A 19,956-nucleotide genomic window follows, 5' to 3' on the forward strand; every position below is an offset into this window, starting at 1 on the left:
ATTGGGGGTGGGAGGCACTGCTTTGCAGTGGCTCTGCTCCTAACTCACAGGCAGATTCCAGATGGTGTCTCTTGGAGACTGTTCATCCAAATCTGAACTTTCGTATGATATCCCTCAGGGTTCCGATGTTGTTTAACATCTACATGAAACTGCTGGGAGAGATCATCAGGAGATTTGGTGCAGGGTGTTATCAATATGCTGATGACACTCAAACCTATTTCTCCATGTCAACAACATCAGGAAAAGGCATAACCTCCTTAAATGCCTGCCTGGAGGAAGTAATGGGCTAGATGAGGGTAACAAACAGGCTGAATCCGACCCTGGTACTTATTGTGCGGGGTTGGAACTCGGGAGACGATTTTGATCTGTTGGTTCTGGATGGGGTCACACTCCACTTGAAGGAACAGTTACGCGGTCTGTGGGTGCTTCTGGATCTGAACCTCTCCCTGGTGTCTGAGGTTGAGGCAGTGGCCAGAGGTGCTTTTTATCAGCTTCGGCTGATACGCCAGCTGCATCTGTTTCTTGAGATGAATGACCTCAAAACGATGGTATATATGTCAGTAACCTCTAGGCTGGATTACTGCAATGCGCTCTAAGTGGGGCTGTCTTTGTACGGAATTAAGAAACTGCAGTTGGTCCAGAATGTGATTGGTCAGGTTGGTCTCTGGGTCATCTATGAGAGACCTCTTTCAACAACGTAGTGTTGAAAGAACTACACTGGCTGCCAATACTGTTCTGGGCAAAATACAAGGTGCTGGTTATTACCTATAAAGCTTTAAACAGTTTCGGCCCTGGGTATTTAAGAGAATGTCTTAAATGAATGAAGAGCCTCTCCATCTCTGGTAACTTTTAAAAAGGCACTGAAGACACATTTATTCACCCAGGCTTTTAATTATATTTATAATTTTAATATTATTAATGTTGGGTTTTAAAAGATTTTAATGTTAATGATTTTAATGTTTAAACGATTTTAATTGTTTAATTGATATTCAAATGATTTTAATTGTAAGCCACCCAGAGACACAAATTTTGGGTGGTATAAAAATATGTAAAACAAAACAAACAATGGATTATGCAACTAATCAAGGGAAGATACTACCTCTGGGGGTCGGGGGGGTGGGGCAAGATGAATTCCTGGGGAGGTCTGCTGCAGGCCTTTTGCCCACAAAAATCATAAGCAGCCTACGCAGAAGGGACTTGGTTAATGCTTGAGTGTACAGCTGAATTACCGAAGTCTGGAGGATCTCTCCCCCCACCCCCCGATCTGCAGAAGAATGCAGGAGAAGACTGCATTTTGTACAGATCACTGTGGTTATGCTAGGCCAGCCAGGAGGAGTCACAGTTAGGCATAAATCCCTTCCTACACTGTTGCTAGCTGCTAAGCTGTAGTCAGCATCCACCGCCCATTGAGCACATACTCTAATATTACCTGTTGCACCAAATAATTAACACAGAAGACTAGAATGGCGGGAGTGTGCAACCTCACGATCGGTGCTGTCCTTTCCTTTGCTTTCATAGGTATGTCTCATAATTAGATAGACTGAATGTGCAAACAAAATTAATACTTGTTAAGACTCATATATATAACTTATCACAGAAATGTTGGGACTTAATTACTATGTTCTCTTGAATCTGGCTTTGCTCCTGGATTATCAGGTAGCAGCAGTGAATGGGGTGCCTTGGTTCAGCTTTAACTGGTGTGCCAATTGCTTCCCTTCATTGTGAAAGCTACTATAGCCAGACTTGCTTACAGAAAGACACTTGACATGGGGCTTGAAGACTTTTTGAAAGCTGCAGCTGATAGAAATTGCTGTTGTCAAGAGCAGGCATCAGAAGCTCAATTTGCAGAACATATGCTTCCCATTCTTTTTGATGTGAACTGCTCCTGAATTGTTTCTAGACCCTATTCAAGCTGTTGGTTTTGATATTTCAAGTTCTAAATTAGGGATGTGCAGAACCAGTTCTATTTGAACCTAGCATGAATAGATGCAGCCCGGTACAGACTCAAACTGAACCGGACCAATAAATTTTGGTGCTGGTCTAAGTTCAAGCTGAACCAGCCCCAGTTCTAACAGAACCAGTTCGGTGGTTCAAGGGGACATGGCTGTAAAGGGGACATGGCTGTTCGAGGGGACATGGCTGGAAATCCTCACTGGATTCCATTTATAAGCAAAAGGAGGAACCCAGCTTGACTCAAACTGACTCACGGTCTATTTCGACTTCAGCTCAAACTCAAAATGAACCTCCAGAATTGGTTCTGTGCAGACCCCCTACTCTAAATGGCTTGGGACCAAAGACCCTACAGGACAACCTTATGCTATATGAATCTGCTCACCAGCTGAAGTTGTCTTAAGAGGCTCTGTTATGGATTTCTTCCCTCGCCTAGGTGAGGCTGGTGGGGATGCATGACAAGGCCTTCATCATGACCAAACTGTGGAACCCCTTCCCCTGTAAGGCCCATCCCAGCTGCTATAAAAGAACTTGTACTGGGGGGTCAAGAAGAGCAGATTTGTTTTGGCTTAGAAGTAAACTAAGCTACTTCCTGTATGGAGGGTGAAATAGTTTCTAAGCTAAACTGATGGGAGCCAAGAGAGCTCATTTCCTGCCAGAGAATCAACTCTCGGAACACCTCAGACATTGAAAAGAACAACACCCAGTGCTCCATGAGTTTGTTGTTCTGGGGGGTGGTTGGCATGTTTTGTGCACTATACCACAACCTTCTCTGGGCCACCCTAGTGCCCCCCCCCAAGTGGAGTTATGGGACTGCTGAAATTCCCCATTATTCTCTATTGTGAAAAAGCTTAAAGACACACAAACTTCAGAAAAAAATTAAAACTCACCCCTTTCACCAATTTCTTTGAAATCTGGGTGGTAGCAGGCACCCATTGGGGCACTACCACCTGACCCACTCTTCTGTCCCTGAAACCCCTTTTCTGCCCTGAATCTGCCACAAAGACATGCCAACTTCATTTTTTTTATTTTTTAAAAACACCCCTTTGTCCAATTTCTTTGAAATGTGGGTGGTAGCTTCCTTGCACCCATTGGGCACTACCACCCACCACAACCCACTCTGGGCCATCCTGGTGCCCCCCACCCTGGGGAGTTATATCTAAGGCTGATGAAACCCCACTTATCCCCTGTGGGAAAAAGCTTAAAGATGCGCCAACTTCAAAAATTCTTTAAATATCAGCCCTTTGCCCAATTTCTTTGAAATTTGGGTGGTAGCTTCCACCCATTGGGCACTACCACCCAACCCACTTTGGCCACAAAATGGAGGTCCGAATCTCCAAATTTTTCAGGTCAGAATCTGGGGTGATTTGTTTTGTACCCGAGTCTGAGCAATTGAGCACAGGGGTGCTTTGTTTTGTCTACAAATCACCCAAATCACCCAGATTTGGGTACAAATAGTTTTGTACCCAAATTGATTCACACATCCCTATTACGTACACACACTTGTTTCTGTGTATGTTTGAGGATGGAGACTACTGCTGCATGCTGCAATACCCCCCACCCATTGATTATCCATAATGAGAACGTCGATAAAGGTTCACCATTGTTTCTTGTCATGTATTTTGAACACTATACAAAATGTGAAACCTGTTTTTTGGAAGCAAAAGTGGATGAAGATACACACTATGAGTGGAAATTCCTGTGTCAAACTGCCTTCAGCTTTCTGAAAAAACTACCCTCCATCTCCTGGGATACTACATTTCATTTTCAACTTCACTTCTGTTTTTCTCCCATTGCAGCCTATGGCCTGAAGTGCCAATATTGCAAAGAGGAGAAAGCCGAAGGTTGTAAATATCCTGTGAATGTTTGTTACCCCAAATATAATGGCGTGTGCTTGTCAGTCTCTGTCTATCACGGTAAGTAGAGGTTGTATGGGATCTCCACATAGAATTATTGTATAGCACCAATTAATTAATTAATTAACCAATCAAACATTCTGCTCTTTTTTACTGCATTTAAAAATTATCTCTCTCCTTTAGCTAAGCTTAGATCTTGCTTAGTTGTCTCTGTTGTGGCCCACCTGAGAAATGTCCATTTCTATTTCTTGTGAACCCCATGTACTGAGAGCCAAACTATGCATTTGTGGAAGAGCTGAGTCTTTGAACTCTAATTCCTGGCACACAGCTGCAAAACATCTGTGTGTCTGCGTGTGTAAAGATTATTTGCAGGGGAGATATGAGCTGCTCCTCTTCCAGCTTTTTCTTCTGCTTGCTGGTGGTCCCAGATGCATGTTTGACCTGTCAAGGAATACTGTAAATGGCAGACAAGAAGAGTGTTAAGCTTCCTTCCTGCAAACTTCTCTTCTGCATCTTGTGCCTTTCCTTTGATGGCCATGGGTACAGCCACCTCCTTCTGGGGTTGCAACCCACCGACTAGGAACAATCCTGCCCTCACAATCAGACCTGCCCCAGCCTCTCCGGCAACATCCCACTTTGTCTTGTTTCCATTAGCAATGAGGTCAGCAAATTAAAAAAACAAAGAAGCTGTATGCACCTTCAGACTTGAAGAGCCTATGCAACAAGAGGACAGTGGTAGGTCAAAATGCAAGTGTGCTTGCTGCTCATTTTAAGTACAATCTGCAGAGGAACTGTGATGGTCCTGTAAGAAGTTCTGCTTCGATTCTGCTTTTTCTGGTGAGGTGGGCCTGAATAATCCACAAAAGCATATATCTCAATATGTGTGAGTCTTTAAATTGTCACAAGACTCTAAGTTAGTTCACATGATCCTCAGTAGGACACTCAAGTTTGGGAGCTGCATGTGCTCCCAATTTTTGACCAGGGTGCTTTCCAGATTAACCCCTACCACAGCGTCACTACGGATCTCCTAAGTGTGCTTCCGTACTTCCGGTTTGTCCCTGTGCTGTCAGTCCCTGTCCTGACAGCAAGGTGCCATAATCGTTCACATTTCCGATACCTTACTTTGGATTTTATCTAGGTGTTTTAGTGTTGCAAGTCCGTTGTAGAAAAATGCCCCCTCCCCTGGCCTTGTGCTGAGGGAAGGGCAATTTGTCCCAGCCCCCTAGCATGCGGCCGCTGGAAGCCCATGATTGGGCCTCAGCGTCTGGTGGGGCGGGGCTAAGGCTGCCGTTCCTGTGGCTCCCCACCCCAAATGCTTAGTTTGGCGTTGGATTCCCCACCCTCCCTTCCCTAGGAGCAGAGCGGGTTTAGAGGCTGGTCACCCTTTTAGGGGCCGAATAGGAATTTTTGGCTCCCAGTGCATTGGCCATGTTGGGTTTTTTGTTTTTTGTTTTGCCTACTCTGTTCTGCTACCCTAGCATCAATGGTTAGTTAGTTAGGTCACGACTTGGCAGGGACAGTGAGGGATGGGTGGTAAGTAGATGGGATGGACATCAGTGAGCACCCTTGGACAGTTAAAATGGGTGATTGGTCAATCGCTCCCTTGTGGTATGTGCGGCCCAGGGAGGACAATTCACCATGAAACCTGCTTCAGGCACTTCACATACCCTTGGGCTGCATGGTCCGGGGTGTGCAATGACCTAGAAGGATCCAGGGCCACGTGGGGGTTGGCCATGAAGAGGAGGGAGCACCTTCCTGAGCCAGGGTGTGTCGCCCAAGCAAAGTATGCAGTAGTCCAAACCCAGTCATTGCTAGGCCCCGCACTGGCTTGGGGAGGGGGGCTTAACCCTTCCCAGCCTGCTAAACCGATTATAGCTTATCAATAAAGCTGTGGCCCTTTTACCCACTACATTGTTGTCTGTGTCTTCTTGGGGCCAGGGTCTGGGGACAATAGCTGTATTTTCCCGTTTGAGATTCTGGGGATCATTTTCAATACAATCCTGCCAAGCTGAAGCATTTTACCCCTGTTTAGCATGTAATCTGGAAAGCACCCAGCTGTGAGGGAAAAGCAAAGTAGGAGGGGGAGAAAGAGATCGTGTCGATATGAGGGCTCCATCCTACCCAGCAGCTGTACTCAGCTGTTGAATGAGGTAGGAAGGAAAGCCCTCATACCCAGCATGAGCCTCACCCACAATCACTTCCTCCCCCTGCTACCTTGCCTTTCCCTTTCTACCTTGTCAAGGAGAAAGAGTGTGCACAGCTCCTGAACTTGAGTAGGACACTTGTCCTATCCTATTGAGGATCGTGTGAACTGCCTTTTGCAGTGGGTTTTGGTGTTTCAGACTAACCTGACTCTCTCTCTAGAATTGCCTGGATTATGCAGCTCAGGTTCTGCGAAGTGAATTCTGATTTGCTCATCACTTGCTATGCTCCTGCCAGCTCTTAAACAATGCTGCAGACCTGCCACAACTCCTTCTTTGCTTGGGAGACTCCTGATTTTTGGGATGATCTTCCTCTTCCTACCTTTCATATGGAGTCCCTTTAATAGTCTAATAAAATCATCTCTTATTTTTATATATGTTTTTAAAGCAATATGTTTGGCAATGTATGTGTCTGGGAGCCAGGCTAGATAGAATAAAGTAAGACATAAATAATACTTTTATAACGGGCAAAATAGCTGAAGAAGAGATGGGTGTGAGGGGGTTAAAAGAACAGGAGGAGGAGCCTAAAGGACTTCAGTATGGTAGTGACACCTAAGCCCTATTCACACATTATGTTGAACACTTGTACAAATGTACAGTGTACACACATACAGAACTGTACACAGGTACAGTTATGCACATGTCATGTTGTCACAGGTACAGCAGTTCACTTCCAATCTGTACCATGCATTTCAGGGGGCATATAACCAGGTTCACTTTTAAAATGAATGCAGGTACATGATTCACACAAAAACTTGTACAAGTGTACAGATATCTGGACACAATGTCTGAATAGAGCTCTAGTATTAGCGTTAAGAAAAAAAGGGAAACACTTCTTAATTAAATACTTAATACTTTTTTCTAGTATTAAGACAAAAAGGGAAATCAGAGCACAAAGTAGGAGGCAGTAACAAATGTCATTCCTTTAGGCTTTTCATATGACGATGATGATTATATATTTATTATATTACATAATATGATCACATTGAAAATGTATCAGCATCACTTGTGAAAATGTCCAAAGAGTTGGCATGTCTATGTTCATCCCTTCTCTGCTCCCTCTCCTTTCTCTCTGCAGGAGGCACTCTGAAATTCAGGATGGAAGGCTGCACAAATATTCCAGCAAACTGCCGCAAAAACTATAAGAAACGTGATGGTACCACCTGGAAGTCAAGATGCTGCTCCACTGATTTGTGCAACCACAGGAAAAACGATATTTAGTCATGCTAAAGGGAAACTCAAAAAGAATAAATATGTCCATCACTTTTGAGACAGGCCTTCTCGATTGCTGCCCCAAGACTGTGGAATGCACTCCCTGCTGAGATGAGATCCTCCTCATCTCTATTTTTAAAAAACATCTGAAGACCCATCTCTTCACCCAAGCTTTTTCAGCTTTTTAAATTTGTAGGTTTTAATTTTAAGGTGATTTTAAATTGTTAAACTGTTTTAACCTTTTATATTTGTTTTAATTGTTTTTATGTCATTGTTAACCGCCCAGAGATGAAAGTTTGGACGGTATATAAGTTAGATAGATAGATAGATAGATAGATAGATAGATAGATAGATAGATAGATAAAAGTTTGGTTCAGGCTCCTAAACAGAATGTAAGGCCAGTAGGCCAGAATGAAATTGTTCAAGTCAAGGATGTGAGGCCCATCAGCCAAGAGGTAAAAATACCAGAGCCTGACAGGAGACAATGTATGAGACCAGGGTCATGAGACAAATCCTTCACTCAGCAGAAAGAAAAATAGCTGTCAACAGGAGATGCTGATAAGGAGTAGGGTCAGCAGACAGGTCAGACAGGAACTCATGTCTAAGGCTCTAATTGGCACAACAGGAAAGCATTTGTTTAACCACAAATGACATATATCGATAGATATACCCATTTGCTTGCTTATTTTTAAATTGAATAAACTGGCAACTGTATACCTTGGGTGCGCAGTGCTTGTCAGACTTCTGACTTGTACACTGCCTTCATGATCATGAATAAAAGCTAATTTGAGCACATAGCATTGTTGTGTTGACTTGTAAAAAAGGGTGTATCTCCATCAGGCAACGAGCTCTATTGCGGGAACCTTGTCTAATCCTCTTTAGTTTAGTTAGACACCCCATTCTCTGTCAATTTGATGGAAGGATGATCACAAGGGGCTGAATTAAACAGGAGGGCAAAGTTCCAGAGGATTTTCCCACAACACCATGGCACACATTTGAGGGTTCTTGAGGGTACAAAAAAGCAACTGAACTCACAAGAATGTAAGACTACAAAACAGGTATTATTTGTGCAAATATGCACTAGCAGAAACATTTCAGCATGCAACTTAACATATTCCCATCCCACACATTTCTTTCCCCACTCCCTCCACTATATCTAAAGCAGAGGTGATGCTTGGCCACCCGGTGCAGGTCACAGTCATGCTCGGCCTCCCAGTACAGTATGGGCTGGTGGCATGGCGACCACACCACCTGAGACAGACTAAAGATGATTTGGGGGCCCCCAGGGGGTGTGGAGGCCTTGGATTTAGGCCCAAAACTGGGGGAGGGATTTAAAAAACACTCCATCTTTTTGGACCAGGATTGGAAAGAGTGCTCAACAGTGGAGTTTAGTGGCTGTGGAGTTAGTCAGACCAGAGAGCAGGGGTTGCATAGGTCCTGATACATCCTCATTGGCTTCTGGGGTCAGCTGACCAAAACAGTAGCAGAAGGAGAGGAGTCAATCATTTGTTACTTCTGATGAGCCATACCCTGGAGCAATTGGCATATACAGAAGATCCTGAATCCTAAGATCTTACATCTGGATTCCAAGGACTCAGTAAATATTCATTCTAGTATGCAAACCATCCAAAAAGGTTAAATTGATTTTATTGTCTTCCAGCTTGCAAATAGTGACTTACATATTAGATGTTCAGGTTGTGGTGTCGGATTTATTGCTCTGTGCAGAGTTCATGGTAAAAATTGTGGGATATAAATATTTGTCATATTCGATTGATGATTAGTTTCTTCAGGATCAAATGATGATGGCAGTTAGACCATCTAGGTGAAAGAACTGTGAGTTCAGCCAGATCAGAGCTTCCTTATTAGAGACTTCTCCATGTTGGATCTCCTCAGCACCAGGGCAGAGGCAAAACTCAAGCAAAGGAGCAAAGAGACCTGTCTAAATCATTCTTCATGTATCGATCAGTTAGTAGGCAGAACTAGTTGATTCCTGCTTACACAATCAAATATTCTTCCTAAGATACTGCATAGACTAAAGAATTCCATAGAGGTTGCATGGACTACCAAGAAGGATGAGAAGAAGGGGGGGGGGGGAAATCCTGGCTTTTCTTACATGCATTCTAAACAGGTGGTGCTGTTGTGGCAGCACACAGAATAAGAGAGTTTAGCATCAAATCCCCACAAATGGCAAGTGATGGTGGACAGATACCTAGGGTGTTTCCTGATGGTGGCTTATTCCATCATGAACATCGATTGGTACAGAACATTTTACAGGTTATCTACATAATACTCTACATAATACATAGATGCATGTTTGGGTTGGTATAAATATGTTGAATAAATAAATAAATAAATAAATGTCACTTGCATCCTTTGCCTTAGTTGTGCCACCCGTTTAAAAAAAAATAAAATTTTTGTTGTTCAGATACTCTGACCTGAAAACACTAGATAAACAACTTATGTAATGAGCAAAGGTGTAGAAGGACCATAGCACAACTTGTCTGAGTATGAAGAGAAGTGTCTTTTTGCATAGCTGGTAACGTATGAGAGGGTTGGCTCCCAATGGCACCCCTCCCTTCTCCATACTCCTGCACCTGAGTATGCCTTTGCTGCTGATTCTTCTGCTTCTGCTTCCTTAACCAAAGCCGGTTTTATCACTATTATAATATTCTCCTCCCTTTTATTCTCAATTTTAAAACACATTGTTCACCTTTGGAAATTGGTGAAGGATAATCTGCAGTTTTAATATCGTTTTGGCAAGAAACAAAAAGAAGGAAGGAAGGAAACAAAAACTTTAAAAGTTACTTTCACAGAAACCCCTGATCCAATTTGTGCTAGATGATTGAGTGGCCCAGGTGGTTCTGTGACTTATCAAACTAATATCTATCTATCTATCTATCTATCTATCTATCTATCTATCTATCTATCTATCACTTTTCATTAAAATAATCTCAAAGTGGCTTACAATAAAATTAAAGCAATGCATAATTAAAATACAAAGGTGCAGATGATATGAGGGGCTTCTCTGAGAAGCCGAGGGGCCTCTCTGATCTCCACCATATAGACATGTTCCTTTTGCAATAGTGCTTTTCGGATATCTTTGCCATGGAGAATCAATGGAAGTAAACAGAGGTGTGGCATCCCACCCCTAACCCTATCTACCATTGTTTCCATATCTGAAAGGAGCTGGCTTGTGTATATGTGTAGGCATGTCATGTGGAGAGCTCTCTAGAGAGTCCCTAATTGCTGGAGAGGTGCCTGTATGCAAACAGTTGTTTGTGTGCAGGGCAGTTTAGGTGATTAAACAAATATGTGTACTATGCCACCCTGCTTCCTATGTGCATTGATCATGCACAGTAAGAACATCTATAAAGGCCAATTGTTGTTTCTGTTTAGAAAGGAAATGCAAGTTTTTGAAAAGCTACAGAAAGTTCCAGAAACCTACCAAATCTGTTCACCAGAGCAGGGGCATTGCTAAGCCTCCAAAGAACCAGGGGTCCAGGCGCAGAGTGTTGTGGTGCCATTAAGTGCTGTGATTTTTTTAACCTTGTTTTTTTTTGTTCCTCCCAAGGCTTGGGCTCCTAGAGGGGGGGCCACATTGCTCCTGCAGGAGGAACACCACATTGCTCCATTGCGGGAGGCCTTTATTGCTCCTGCCACGGTGCTCCTGCTGCCGCTGTTGGGGTTTTGCGCTTATTTAGCAAAGCACCAAGGAAGCTACTACTCCAGTTACAGAGTACAGAATTTAGTTGTTGCAGCTATTTAAGTAACACACATGAAGGCCACTGTAGAGTCTAAACTAGATTGATTTACTGGTGAAGTACATTTGAGAAAAACCGATCCTATCTATCAGCTACATAATGAATAGGTGGCGGGGGAGAGAGAGAGAGATGTTTCCATCTTCTCTCTAGGAGGAAGGGAAGAGGACTGATTGACTACAGGACGTACCTGAGTCAAGGCAGGTGTCACAGAGCAGAGGCAAGCAGGGACAGGTAAGGAGACCCTCCCTAGCTACCTCTTCTCCCAGTGCCCCTAGTGGTCATTAGGATAGTTGGTGCAAAAGGTCGATGCACTGGAACGCCATCTCCAACAGCTGCCACCATGTGCCACAACCATCGGGGGGCGGGGGGGAGCCAGCCATCAGCACGGCTGCTGCTGTCTCCACTTGCCATCGCTTGCCACCGCCACCTCAGGGGAGTGGCCTTCGGTGCTCCTGCTGCTGCTAGGATGGCGGCCGTGGAACTAAACAGAGCGCCGCTGCCCAGCACTTGCCTCCACTTGCTGCCACTGCCTTGTGGGGAGCTGCCTTCCGTGCTCCTGCTGTGACACCTGGATGGCAGCAGTGGAACTAAACAGCATGCCACTGACTAGTATGCGCAAAACCAGCCAGAAAGTGGCGTGTGTGTGTGTGTGTGTGTGTGTGTGCACCTGTGGTGGTGCGATTCTTAGCTCCTCTGCTATAGTCCTTGCGGCAGTAAAGGAAAAGGCAGTAGCAAGATGTGAGGCAGGGGAGATCTGGGGCACCCCCAAACATTGGGAGCATGTTCCTCTGACCCACCACCTTTCCCCCCTTCAAATTCAATTTTTATTGATTTTAACAGTAGTAATGACCCCCCCCCCTTAACAACACTGCTGTACCGGAGGCAAAGGTGAGATCAGCATGCACACCACAGGCAAAAATTCCTCTGAAATGAACTCTTGGGGGGTGGGGAACTGCCCTCTGTCCCCAGGGATAGCTCTGCATTTGCTACCGGCTCGTCTGGCAGCTACTCAGGGACGGGCCTTCTCCTTTGCTGCCCCGAGGCTTTGGAATGCGCTCCCTAGTGAAATAAGAGTCTCCCCATATATGACAATTTTAAAAAAGTCTTTAAAGACATATCTGTTCACCCAGGCTTTTAACTGATATTGTTTTGATTATTTTAAAGTTGTTTTTAGAATATTGTTTTAATTTTTTTTTAATTGTTGTGTTTTAAATTTCTTGTTTTTGTTTTTAACTAAATGTTTTACCTTTGTTTTTATCTTATTGTAAACTGCCCAGAGATGTAAGTTTTGGGTGGTATAAAATATGTTAAATAAATAAATAAATAGCTCACAGCCATACAAACTTCAATTCCCTCTTCCACTGCAGCCTATGGCTTGAAGTGCCACTACTGTATTCAAGAGGATCCCAAAGAAGGCTGTCATGGCCCTATAAATGTATGTTGCACCAAACCTAATGGCTTTGGCATAACAATCTGTCTTTCACAGAAAGTCAGGATCGTGTGGGCTGGCCCTAGCACACAATCAATCAATCAATCAATGATGATGATGATGATGATGATGATGATGATGAATGGCTGGCCTGATGCACAGCAGTACAATGCAGCTGCACACCATGTGTCAGGGCTGTTGTGGACTTGTAAGGCAGCCCCGATGCTGCTGACAGTATACGCGCGTCCAGCGGATCCTGGTAACACAGTTGCACAACCAGTGCTACCACAGTGACACCTGTTCATGACAATGGGAGTAAACTGTGGTAGCGCTGGTTGCGAACTGCTGCATCCCTGAAGCTCCAGGGCTGCCTTTTGAGTCTGAAACAGCCCTAACAGTGTGCAGGAACACCGTACCACTGCACATCATTTATTTATTTATACCGCCCTTCCAAAAACGGCTCAGGGCGGTTTACACAGAGAAATAACAAATAAATAAGATGGTTCCCTGCCCCCAAAGGGCTCACAATCTAAAAAGAAACACAAGATAGACACCAGCAACAGTCACTGGAGATACTGTGCTGGGGGTAGATAGGGCCAGTTACTAGTGGTGTGCATGGTCTGGAATTCCCACGGTCCGGTACGGGCGGGAGTTTCTCTTTAAGGGGGAGTGGTAGTACTTACCCCTCCCTCCGCTCTTCCCCCTCCGGCGCTGGCGGTTTTCAAAACGTTCTTGGGGCGGCAGAGTTCCTCCCTGCTGCCCCTGCCCCCGTTGTTGTCCTTGCTAGCTTAAAAGCAGGCAGAGCTGGTGTGCGCGCCAGCGGCAGAGACGAGCGCGTGCGCCGCAAAGAGCACATGCGCGCCACCAGCTCTGCCTGCTTTTAAGCTAGCAAGGACAACGACGGGGGCAGGGGCGGCAGGGAGGAACTCTGCCGCCCCAAGAACGTTTTGAAAACCGCCAGTGCTGGAGGGGGAAGAGCGGCGGGGGGGGGTTAAGTACTACCACCCCCCCTTAAAGAGAAACTCCCCCCGCCCTTCCGAACCGAACCGGGGGAATTCCGGACCGGTCTGGACGCTTTGTCAATGGCCTCCGGACCCAACCATGCACACCCCTACCAGTTACTCCCTCCCCTTTGCTAAATAAAGAGTATCACCACGTTAAAAAGTGCCTCTTTGCCAAGTTAGCAGGAGTATTGCCAGGTTAGCAGTTATTGCCAAGTTAGCATCATGTCAGGTAACAATATAAATAAATAAATAAATAAATAAATAACACCTTGTTCTTTCTTTCTGCAGTTTTAAATCCTCTCTTTCCTTTCATCAGCTTAGAGCTGACTCAGTTGGTTCTGTTGCAGTCCCACTGAGAAATGCCTCTCCTCTATTCTCTCCAGCCCATTTAATGAGGGCTGAACTGATGTCTGAGAGGTAGATTTGTGCGTATGAACCCCTGTTGCTGCCACTCCTCTGCAAAAAGTGGGTGGTGGCAGGGGGGAGAGAGAAGATTGCTTGCAGAAGAAAACTAGTGGTGGGCAATCTCCTCTTCCAGTGTCCCCCCCCCAGCTGACAGTCCCAGATTCATGATTGACATGTCAAGGGGATAAGTGGCAGGCAAGGAAAGGGATAAGATCCCTTGCTCTTTGCCTCTGTCTGGCCAATAACTTGTTGGCAATGAAGTTTCCCATCCCCTACCGTGCTTTGGGGAGCTGAACACTCAGGTGCAAAAACACCTGAGTGTCCCTGACGCTTCCCTAAATCCCCAATATCCCAAGCCAACATGTTCCCATTAGCAATGAGATCAGCAAATCACCCAATTTAATGAGGCAGTGGTTGTACTCACAGTGCAACAAAGTACACAAGAAGAAACAATACTGTGGGAGGTGTTTTCCAGTAGTTGCACCTGTCTGGCACAGGTTCACTCTTTAGTAAGATATAAGAGATAGTGGGGATTCTGGAGATACTGAAAAGCTGGAAAGACAAAAATGTTATCTAGGCTAATCCATTCTGTAAGGCAGGACCCATCTAAAGATCCATAAACCAACATTGCAATTGGTACCCCCATGTACCACATCAGAAGATGGTGGGCAACACAGAAAATAGGTTGTCCTGCAAGAAATGTTGCTTTTACTGAGCAGCTCAGGTTTTGCAAAGTGTATTCTAATTAACTAATTACTTGCTGTGTTTCAGCCAATTCTTAAACAATGATATAGACCTGCAAATTGCATGGTAGACTTCTGGTTTTAAAGGTGACCTGTTTTTATTTTTATTATTACATTTCTTTTGCGCTTTTTCTCTGAGGAGCTCAGAGCGGTGTACATAGTTATGTTTATCCTCACAACAACCCTGTGAGGTAGGTTAGGCTGAGAGATACATGATTGACACAGAGTCACCCAGTAAGTTACATGGTTGAATGGGGATTTGAACCCAGGTCTTCCCGGTCCTAGTCCAACTCTCTAACCACTATGCTATGCTGGCTCTCTAGTATCTAGCCTCTCAGATTTGCTTTAAGCTGAGTTCTCTCATTTTGACAGATATTTTTTAAGCAATGAAGCTGGCAATTCACTTATCCAGAAGCTGTTCTTGGTAGAGACAAACCAAAACACTTTCCAACCGTAATCAGATTAGAATTCAATTGGCAAGGTTTAAGTGTTCAATTCAGCTTTAAAGCATGAGAGTTTCAGTTTTAAATGCCATTGCTTTTTCAGTATATTAAAGAATATGATAGTAATGAATGGAAATAAATTCCTTCTCTTGGCATTATGTATAAAGTAGTGCATGGATATAAAGGAGGTTTCAGATCAGCAGTAAGTTATTCACACATGCCTTCATGCCCTGGGGTAAATGAAGAGTGAATCTGCTTCACAGCAGATTCGCAAGATGTTTAATTCGGGGATTTAAATGGACAGTTCACATAGGCTCGGCTCCCCTCCGCAATCCCTGGCAGATCTTTTCCCTGTGCGTTCCCACTGGCTTAGTCCAGGTTTTTCCTCCAACCAATAACAAATTGCATCAGGGAGGAGGAGAGTGAGGGAGCTTTTTCTGTTGCTGTTTGACAGCTACGGAGGAGGGGCGTTGGAGGCTTCCCTGCTGCTGCTGCTGGACCGTGGTCTGCAGAAGACCACACGTCCCAACAACACAACTAGTCCCTCCCTGCCTACGCAGGCACTGGGGGGGACTTAGGGGTTCTGGCCATTTTAGGTTTGCTTGCTTGCCTTTTTGTTCTGGCTGCCCTGGACGGGGGCGGGGGGGAGAAAACCCCTGAGGGAGCTGAGATGCAGTAGCACAGTGCGCGTGGTGAAGGAGGGGAGAAGACAGGGATCCAAACCTGTATGATGGGCTGCAGTGTGTATTTGCTTCCATTCCATGCTTGTGAGGACTGCTGCCACATGCTTGGTGGGTGGGGGTCTTTTTTGAGAGCTGCTGCTGTGTAGGGCTACACACACCCCAGAAGATTTAAGAGGCAGGGAAGATTAAAGCAGAATCGGTGCTTTCTCTCTGTCCTGAAGAAAATTGCAGGCTAATGGAATCAGCTAAGTCAAAAAGGCTCAAGTTACATCCATTCTGCATATCTAAAACCTATGTAAACAATGAAGGGGAGTTAACATTTGAAAAACACTGAATTACTGGCATGGCCAGTACACACATCAAAGGAGAAGCAGCGGGAGCACAAGAGAAGCCTCTGGTTGTTTTCCACCCCAAAGCTGATGAAAATAGAGGATTTTTTAAAGCCAGACAGACTTCGGGCTAAACCAGAATGTGCAGCCTTGATTCGGGCGGCGGGGGGTGCACAGAGTCATGTCTGTACTAGTCTCTGATAGCCTGCAGAGATGCCGAGGTAAATGCAGAGAATATGTGGACTGGCATACTCCAATCAGGATTAGATTCGAAATAAAAGCCTGTGTGTAAAGCCTCTAGGAAGAGCTTCCGAGATTTTCTACAGGATAGTGACATCTATTGTCAAAACAAAGTATTTGTTCTCTTAAGTATTAGCTCTCTTAAGACGAAAAAGTAATATGAGTGTGAAGGAGGAGATCGTAACAATTGCTGCTTAAGAGTTTTCCAGATGAATCACTTGTGAAAATATCCACAGTTTTCACATTTCTTTTCACTTTAGTTGTTTGTATCCTGCCCCCCCCCCACCGCTTTCCCTTTTCTCTACAGAAGACACAGTGAAATATAGGATGGTGAAATATAGGATGGATATAAGCTCAGGTTCTGTATCAATGATAAAAAGTGGAAACGGCTATCGTGTGAATGTCTTCTGCAGCCATTATGATCTGTGCAACCACTGGAAGAAGGATGTCTGATGAAGCATAAGAAAAATTCAGGGAATACTGAATCTAACCATTGGTTTGAATTTGGCATTTTCAGAAGTTTGCAACTATTTAGTCCGCATTTTGAGCTGAATGTTTCCCAATTCATTTAGGTCCTGTCGTTCAGATTGGGTTGATGAAACTAAGCTTTGACCCTCCCCGAGGCTTATACTGAGTCAGAGCATTGGTCCACCTAGCTCAGTATTGTCTATACAGACTGGCAGTGACTTCTCCAAGGTTACAGGCAGGAGTTTCTCTCAGCCCTATCTGGGAGATGCCAGGGAGGGAACTTGGAGCCTTCTGCATGCAAGCTTGCAGGTGCTCTTAAGAACATAAGAACAGCCCTGCTGGATCAGGCCCAAGGCCCATCTAGTCCAGCATCCTGTTTCTCAGAGTGGCCCACCAGATGCTGCTGGAAGCCACAGGCAGGAGTTGAGGGCATGCCCTCTCTCCTGCCATTACTCCCCTGCAACTGGTTCTCAGAGCCATCCTGCCTTTGAGACTGGAGGTGGCCCACAGCCCTCCAACTAGTAGCCATTGATGGACTTCTCCTCCATGAAGTTATCCAAACCAGAGTTTGGGTCTGGGAGTTTGAGTCTGGGAAGTTATCTTCCCAGAGTGGTCCCATGCCTCCAGCTCTTCACTGTGCAGTGGATGCAGTGTGTTGCTCACTCATTTCTCCTGACCCACGGCCTTTCCCCCTCTCCACTTCCCACTCTCAGTGAACTCCTCATCCTTGTAATTTCATCCCATTGGTTCTAGTCCTGCCCTCGGCAACAATAGAGGACAACTGTCTTCCTTTTTCTATGGGACAGCCCTTCAGATATTAACTGGGCAAAGAGGCACCTTTTACTGTGGTGATTCTCTTTATTGAGCAGGGGGAGAGTAACTGGCCCTATCCACCCGCAGCACAGTACTTCCAGTGACTGCTGCTGGTGTGTGTCTTATGTTTCTTTTTAGAATGTGAGCCCTTTGGGGACAGGGAGCCATCTTATTTGTTTGTTATCTCTCTTTGTATCCCTGAGCCATTTTTGGAAGGGCGGTATAGAAATTGAATTAATAATAATAATAATAATAATAATAATAATAATAATAATAACCCCCAGTGAGGCACTACCTTGACATGGTTGTGGGGCTTGTGTGCTCTGATTAAGGTGAGAGCTATGCCAGAGGTCCAACCATACTGGACAGGTCTCACCAGAGGAGCCAGACAAAGAGTGCCTCTCCCATCAACAATATGGTGAGATGTAACTTTAATAAATCTATACCGGATCGGTTGTCGCCCGGGTCAACAAGGACCGCGCCAGGTGCTGGCATCCCTGGACATCTGGTGGCAAGTGGGCTACAGGACTCAGGATCTACAGTTGAGCAACCAGGGCTGGAGACAGCAAAGCTACTGGAAGAAACGTCGCTTAACAAAAAACAAAAAAACAAAAAAAATACAAAAAATGCCAACAAGGAAATAATGATCTGCTATTACAAGTCTAGTCCAACTAGAAGAGGTTATTTAAAAAGAATGTAACAAATTTGGAAAGAGAAGCATCCAAATACAGAAATAACAGAACAAAGGCTAGCAGACCAGAGAAGATTCATAATAAGAAATAAAGTATTCACAGGAGTTGAGCTGGAAGAACTGCAAAGAGCAACACAGGCTCAAGATACGGAAGAAGAATTACCACCAACTGAAGCAGTTGCTCAGACGCAGGTGGAGGAGGTGTTGGAAATAGAGGATGCCACTGTTGCTGAACTGTTTCAAAATCAAAACCAGGCAACCTTCCCTTTGCCTTCACCTCAAAAACCCAAATGCCGTTTAACAGAAAAGCAACAAGAACTAAAGCAAAAAATAACTGAGCACATGAACCAAACAACCACTAGGGTTCGACTTCCAGCTCTAAAAACAGTTGCCAAAAAACAACTTGCTCAGGCATTAAAAGATGTCAATGCTGCACTTGTAGAAATAACCAATAATTTGCAAGAAACAAACCAACTAATGTACAGTGCAGCAACAATAACAACACAAGAGCTCAGATATAAGATCAGTGGACCTGTAAAAAAAGAAAGCAGTACATCACCTAAATGGAAGATTAGATTAGAAAATAAAATCTCCAGGCTTAGATCAGATGCTAGTAAATTGAAAGATATGAAAGACAAGAAGCGGAAGAATGAAAACACCAAACAGTATCTAATCCAAAAATACCACATAGATTCAAGGAAAATTAGAGAAGTCCTAGAAATAATAAAGCAGCAAATAACAGCAGTGTCAAAGATTAGCAGATACGAAGCCAGAATTAATGAGCCCCTGGTGGCGCAGTGGTAAAACTGCTGCCCTGTAACCAGAAGGTTACAAGTTTGATCCTGACCAGGGGCTCAAGGTTGACTCATCCTTCCGAGGTCGGTAAAATGAGTACCCAGAATGTTGGGGGCAATATGCTAAATCATTGTAAACCGCTTAGAGAGCTTCCAGCTATAGAGCGGTATATAAATGTAAGTGCTATTGCTATTGCAATTGCTACACAACACACACAGAATCTCCAATTCCAGTCGAATCAGAGACGTTTCTACCAAAGCATAGAAGGAGAAACTGCAAGAAACGTAGAAACACCAAATAAAGAAGAAACAGTGGAATTCTGGTGGAAATTATGGGACAATCCAATAGATTATAATAAAAAAGCAGGCTGGATGAAAGAGGTCAAAAAACGTAACCAACAAATGCAAGATCTAATAATAACACCAGAATTAATAAGTGAAAGAGCAAAGAAAATTAAAAATTGGACTGCGCCAGGCGACGATGAACTGCATGGCTTCTGGCTTAAACACCTAACAAGCCTTCATAAACAACTATCAAAACAGTTCAATCACATTATGAAAGGCGGTGATATTGAACAATGGCTAACAACTGGGAAAACTCATCTCATTATGAAAGACCCAGTAAAAGGTGCAGTTCCAAGTAATTATAGACCAATAACCTGCCTGCCAACCATGTTCAAATTATTAACTGGAATAATAGCAGATGAAGTCATGCAACAATTATTAACTAACAAACAGCTTCCAGTTGAACAGAAAGGAAATTGCCCAAACACCAGAGGCACAAAAGACCAGCTGCTGATTGACAAAATGATTTTAGAAAACTGCAAGAGAAGAAAAACAAATCTAAGTGTTGCATGGATCGACTACAAAAAAACCTTCGATTCACTGCCTCACACATGGATACTAAAATGTTTAGAAACAACTGGTGTCAGCA

General features: G+C 44.3%; 1 protein-coding gene across 1 annotated transcript; it reads left to right on the plus strand.

Moving 5' to 3' along the window:
- Window positions 1-2,037: 2,037 nt before the first annotated feature.
- LOC128343534 (prostate and testis expressed protein 3-like) lies at window positions 2,038-8,017 on the plus strand. Its single transcript, XM_053292749.1, has 3 exons — window positions 2,038-2,386; window positions 3,750-3,866; window positions 7,086-8,017. Exons 1-3 carry the CDS (start codon window positions 2,365-2,367, stop codon window positions 7,226-7,228), a joined length of 282 nt encoding a protein of 93 aa, XP_053148724.1. The 5' UTR covers window positions 2,038-2,364; the 3' UTR covers window positions 7,229-8,017.
- The last annotated feature ends 11,939 nt before the right edge of the window (window positions 8,018-19,956 follow it).

This window comes from Hemicordylus capensis, chromosome 2 (assembly GCF_027244095.1).
Source record: "Hemicordylus capensis ecotype Gifberg chromosome 2, rHemCap1.1.pri, whole genome shotgun sequence".
Taxonomy (NCBI): Eukaryota; Metazoa; Chordata; class Lepidosauria; order Squamata; family Cordylidae; genus Hemicordylus; species Hemicordylus capensis.

Coding starts and splice junctions, on each gene's coding strand:
- LOC128343534 (XM_053292749.1), top strand. CDS start 2,365: ATGGATTTCTTCCCTCGCCTAG. Junction 2,387..3,749: donor GGATTTCTTCCCTCGCCTAG/GTGAGGCTGGTG, acceptor CTCCCATTGCAG/CCTATGGCCTGAAGTGCCAA. Junction 3,867..7,085: donor GTCAGTCTCTGTCTATCACG/GTAAGTAGAGGT, acceptor TTCTCTCTGCAG/GAGGCACTCTGAAATTCAGG.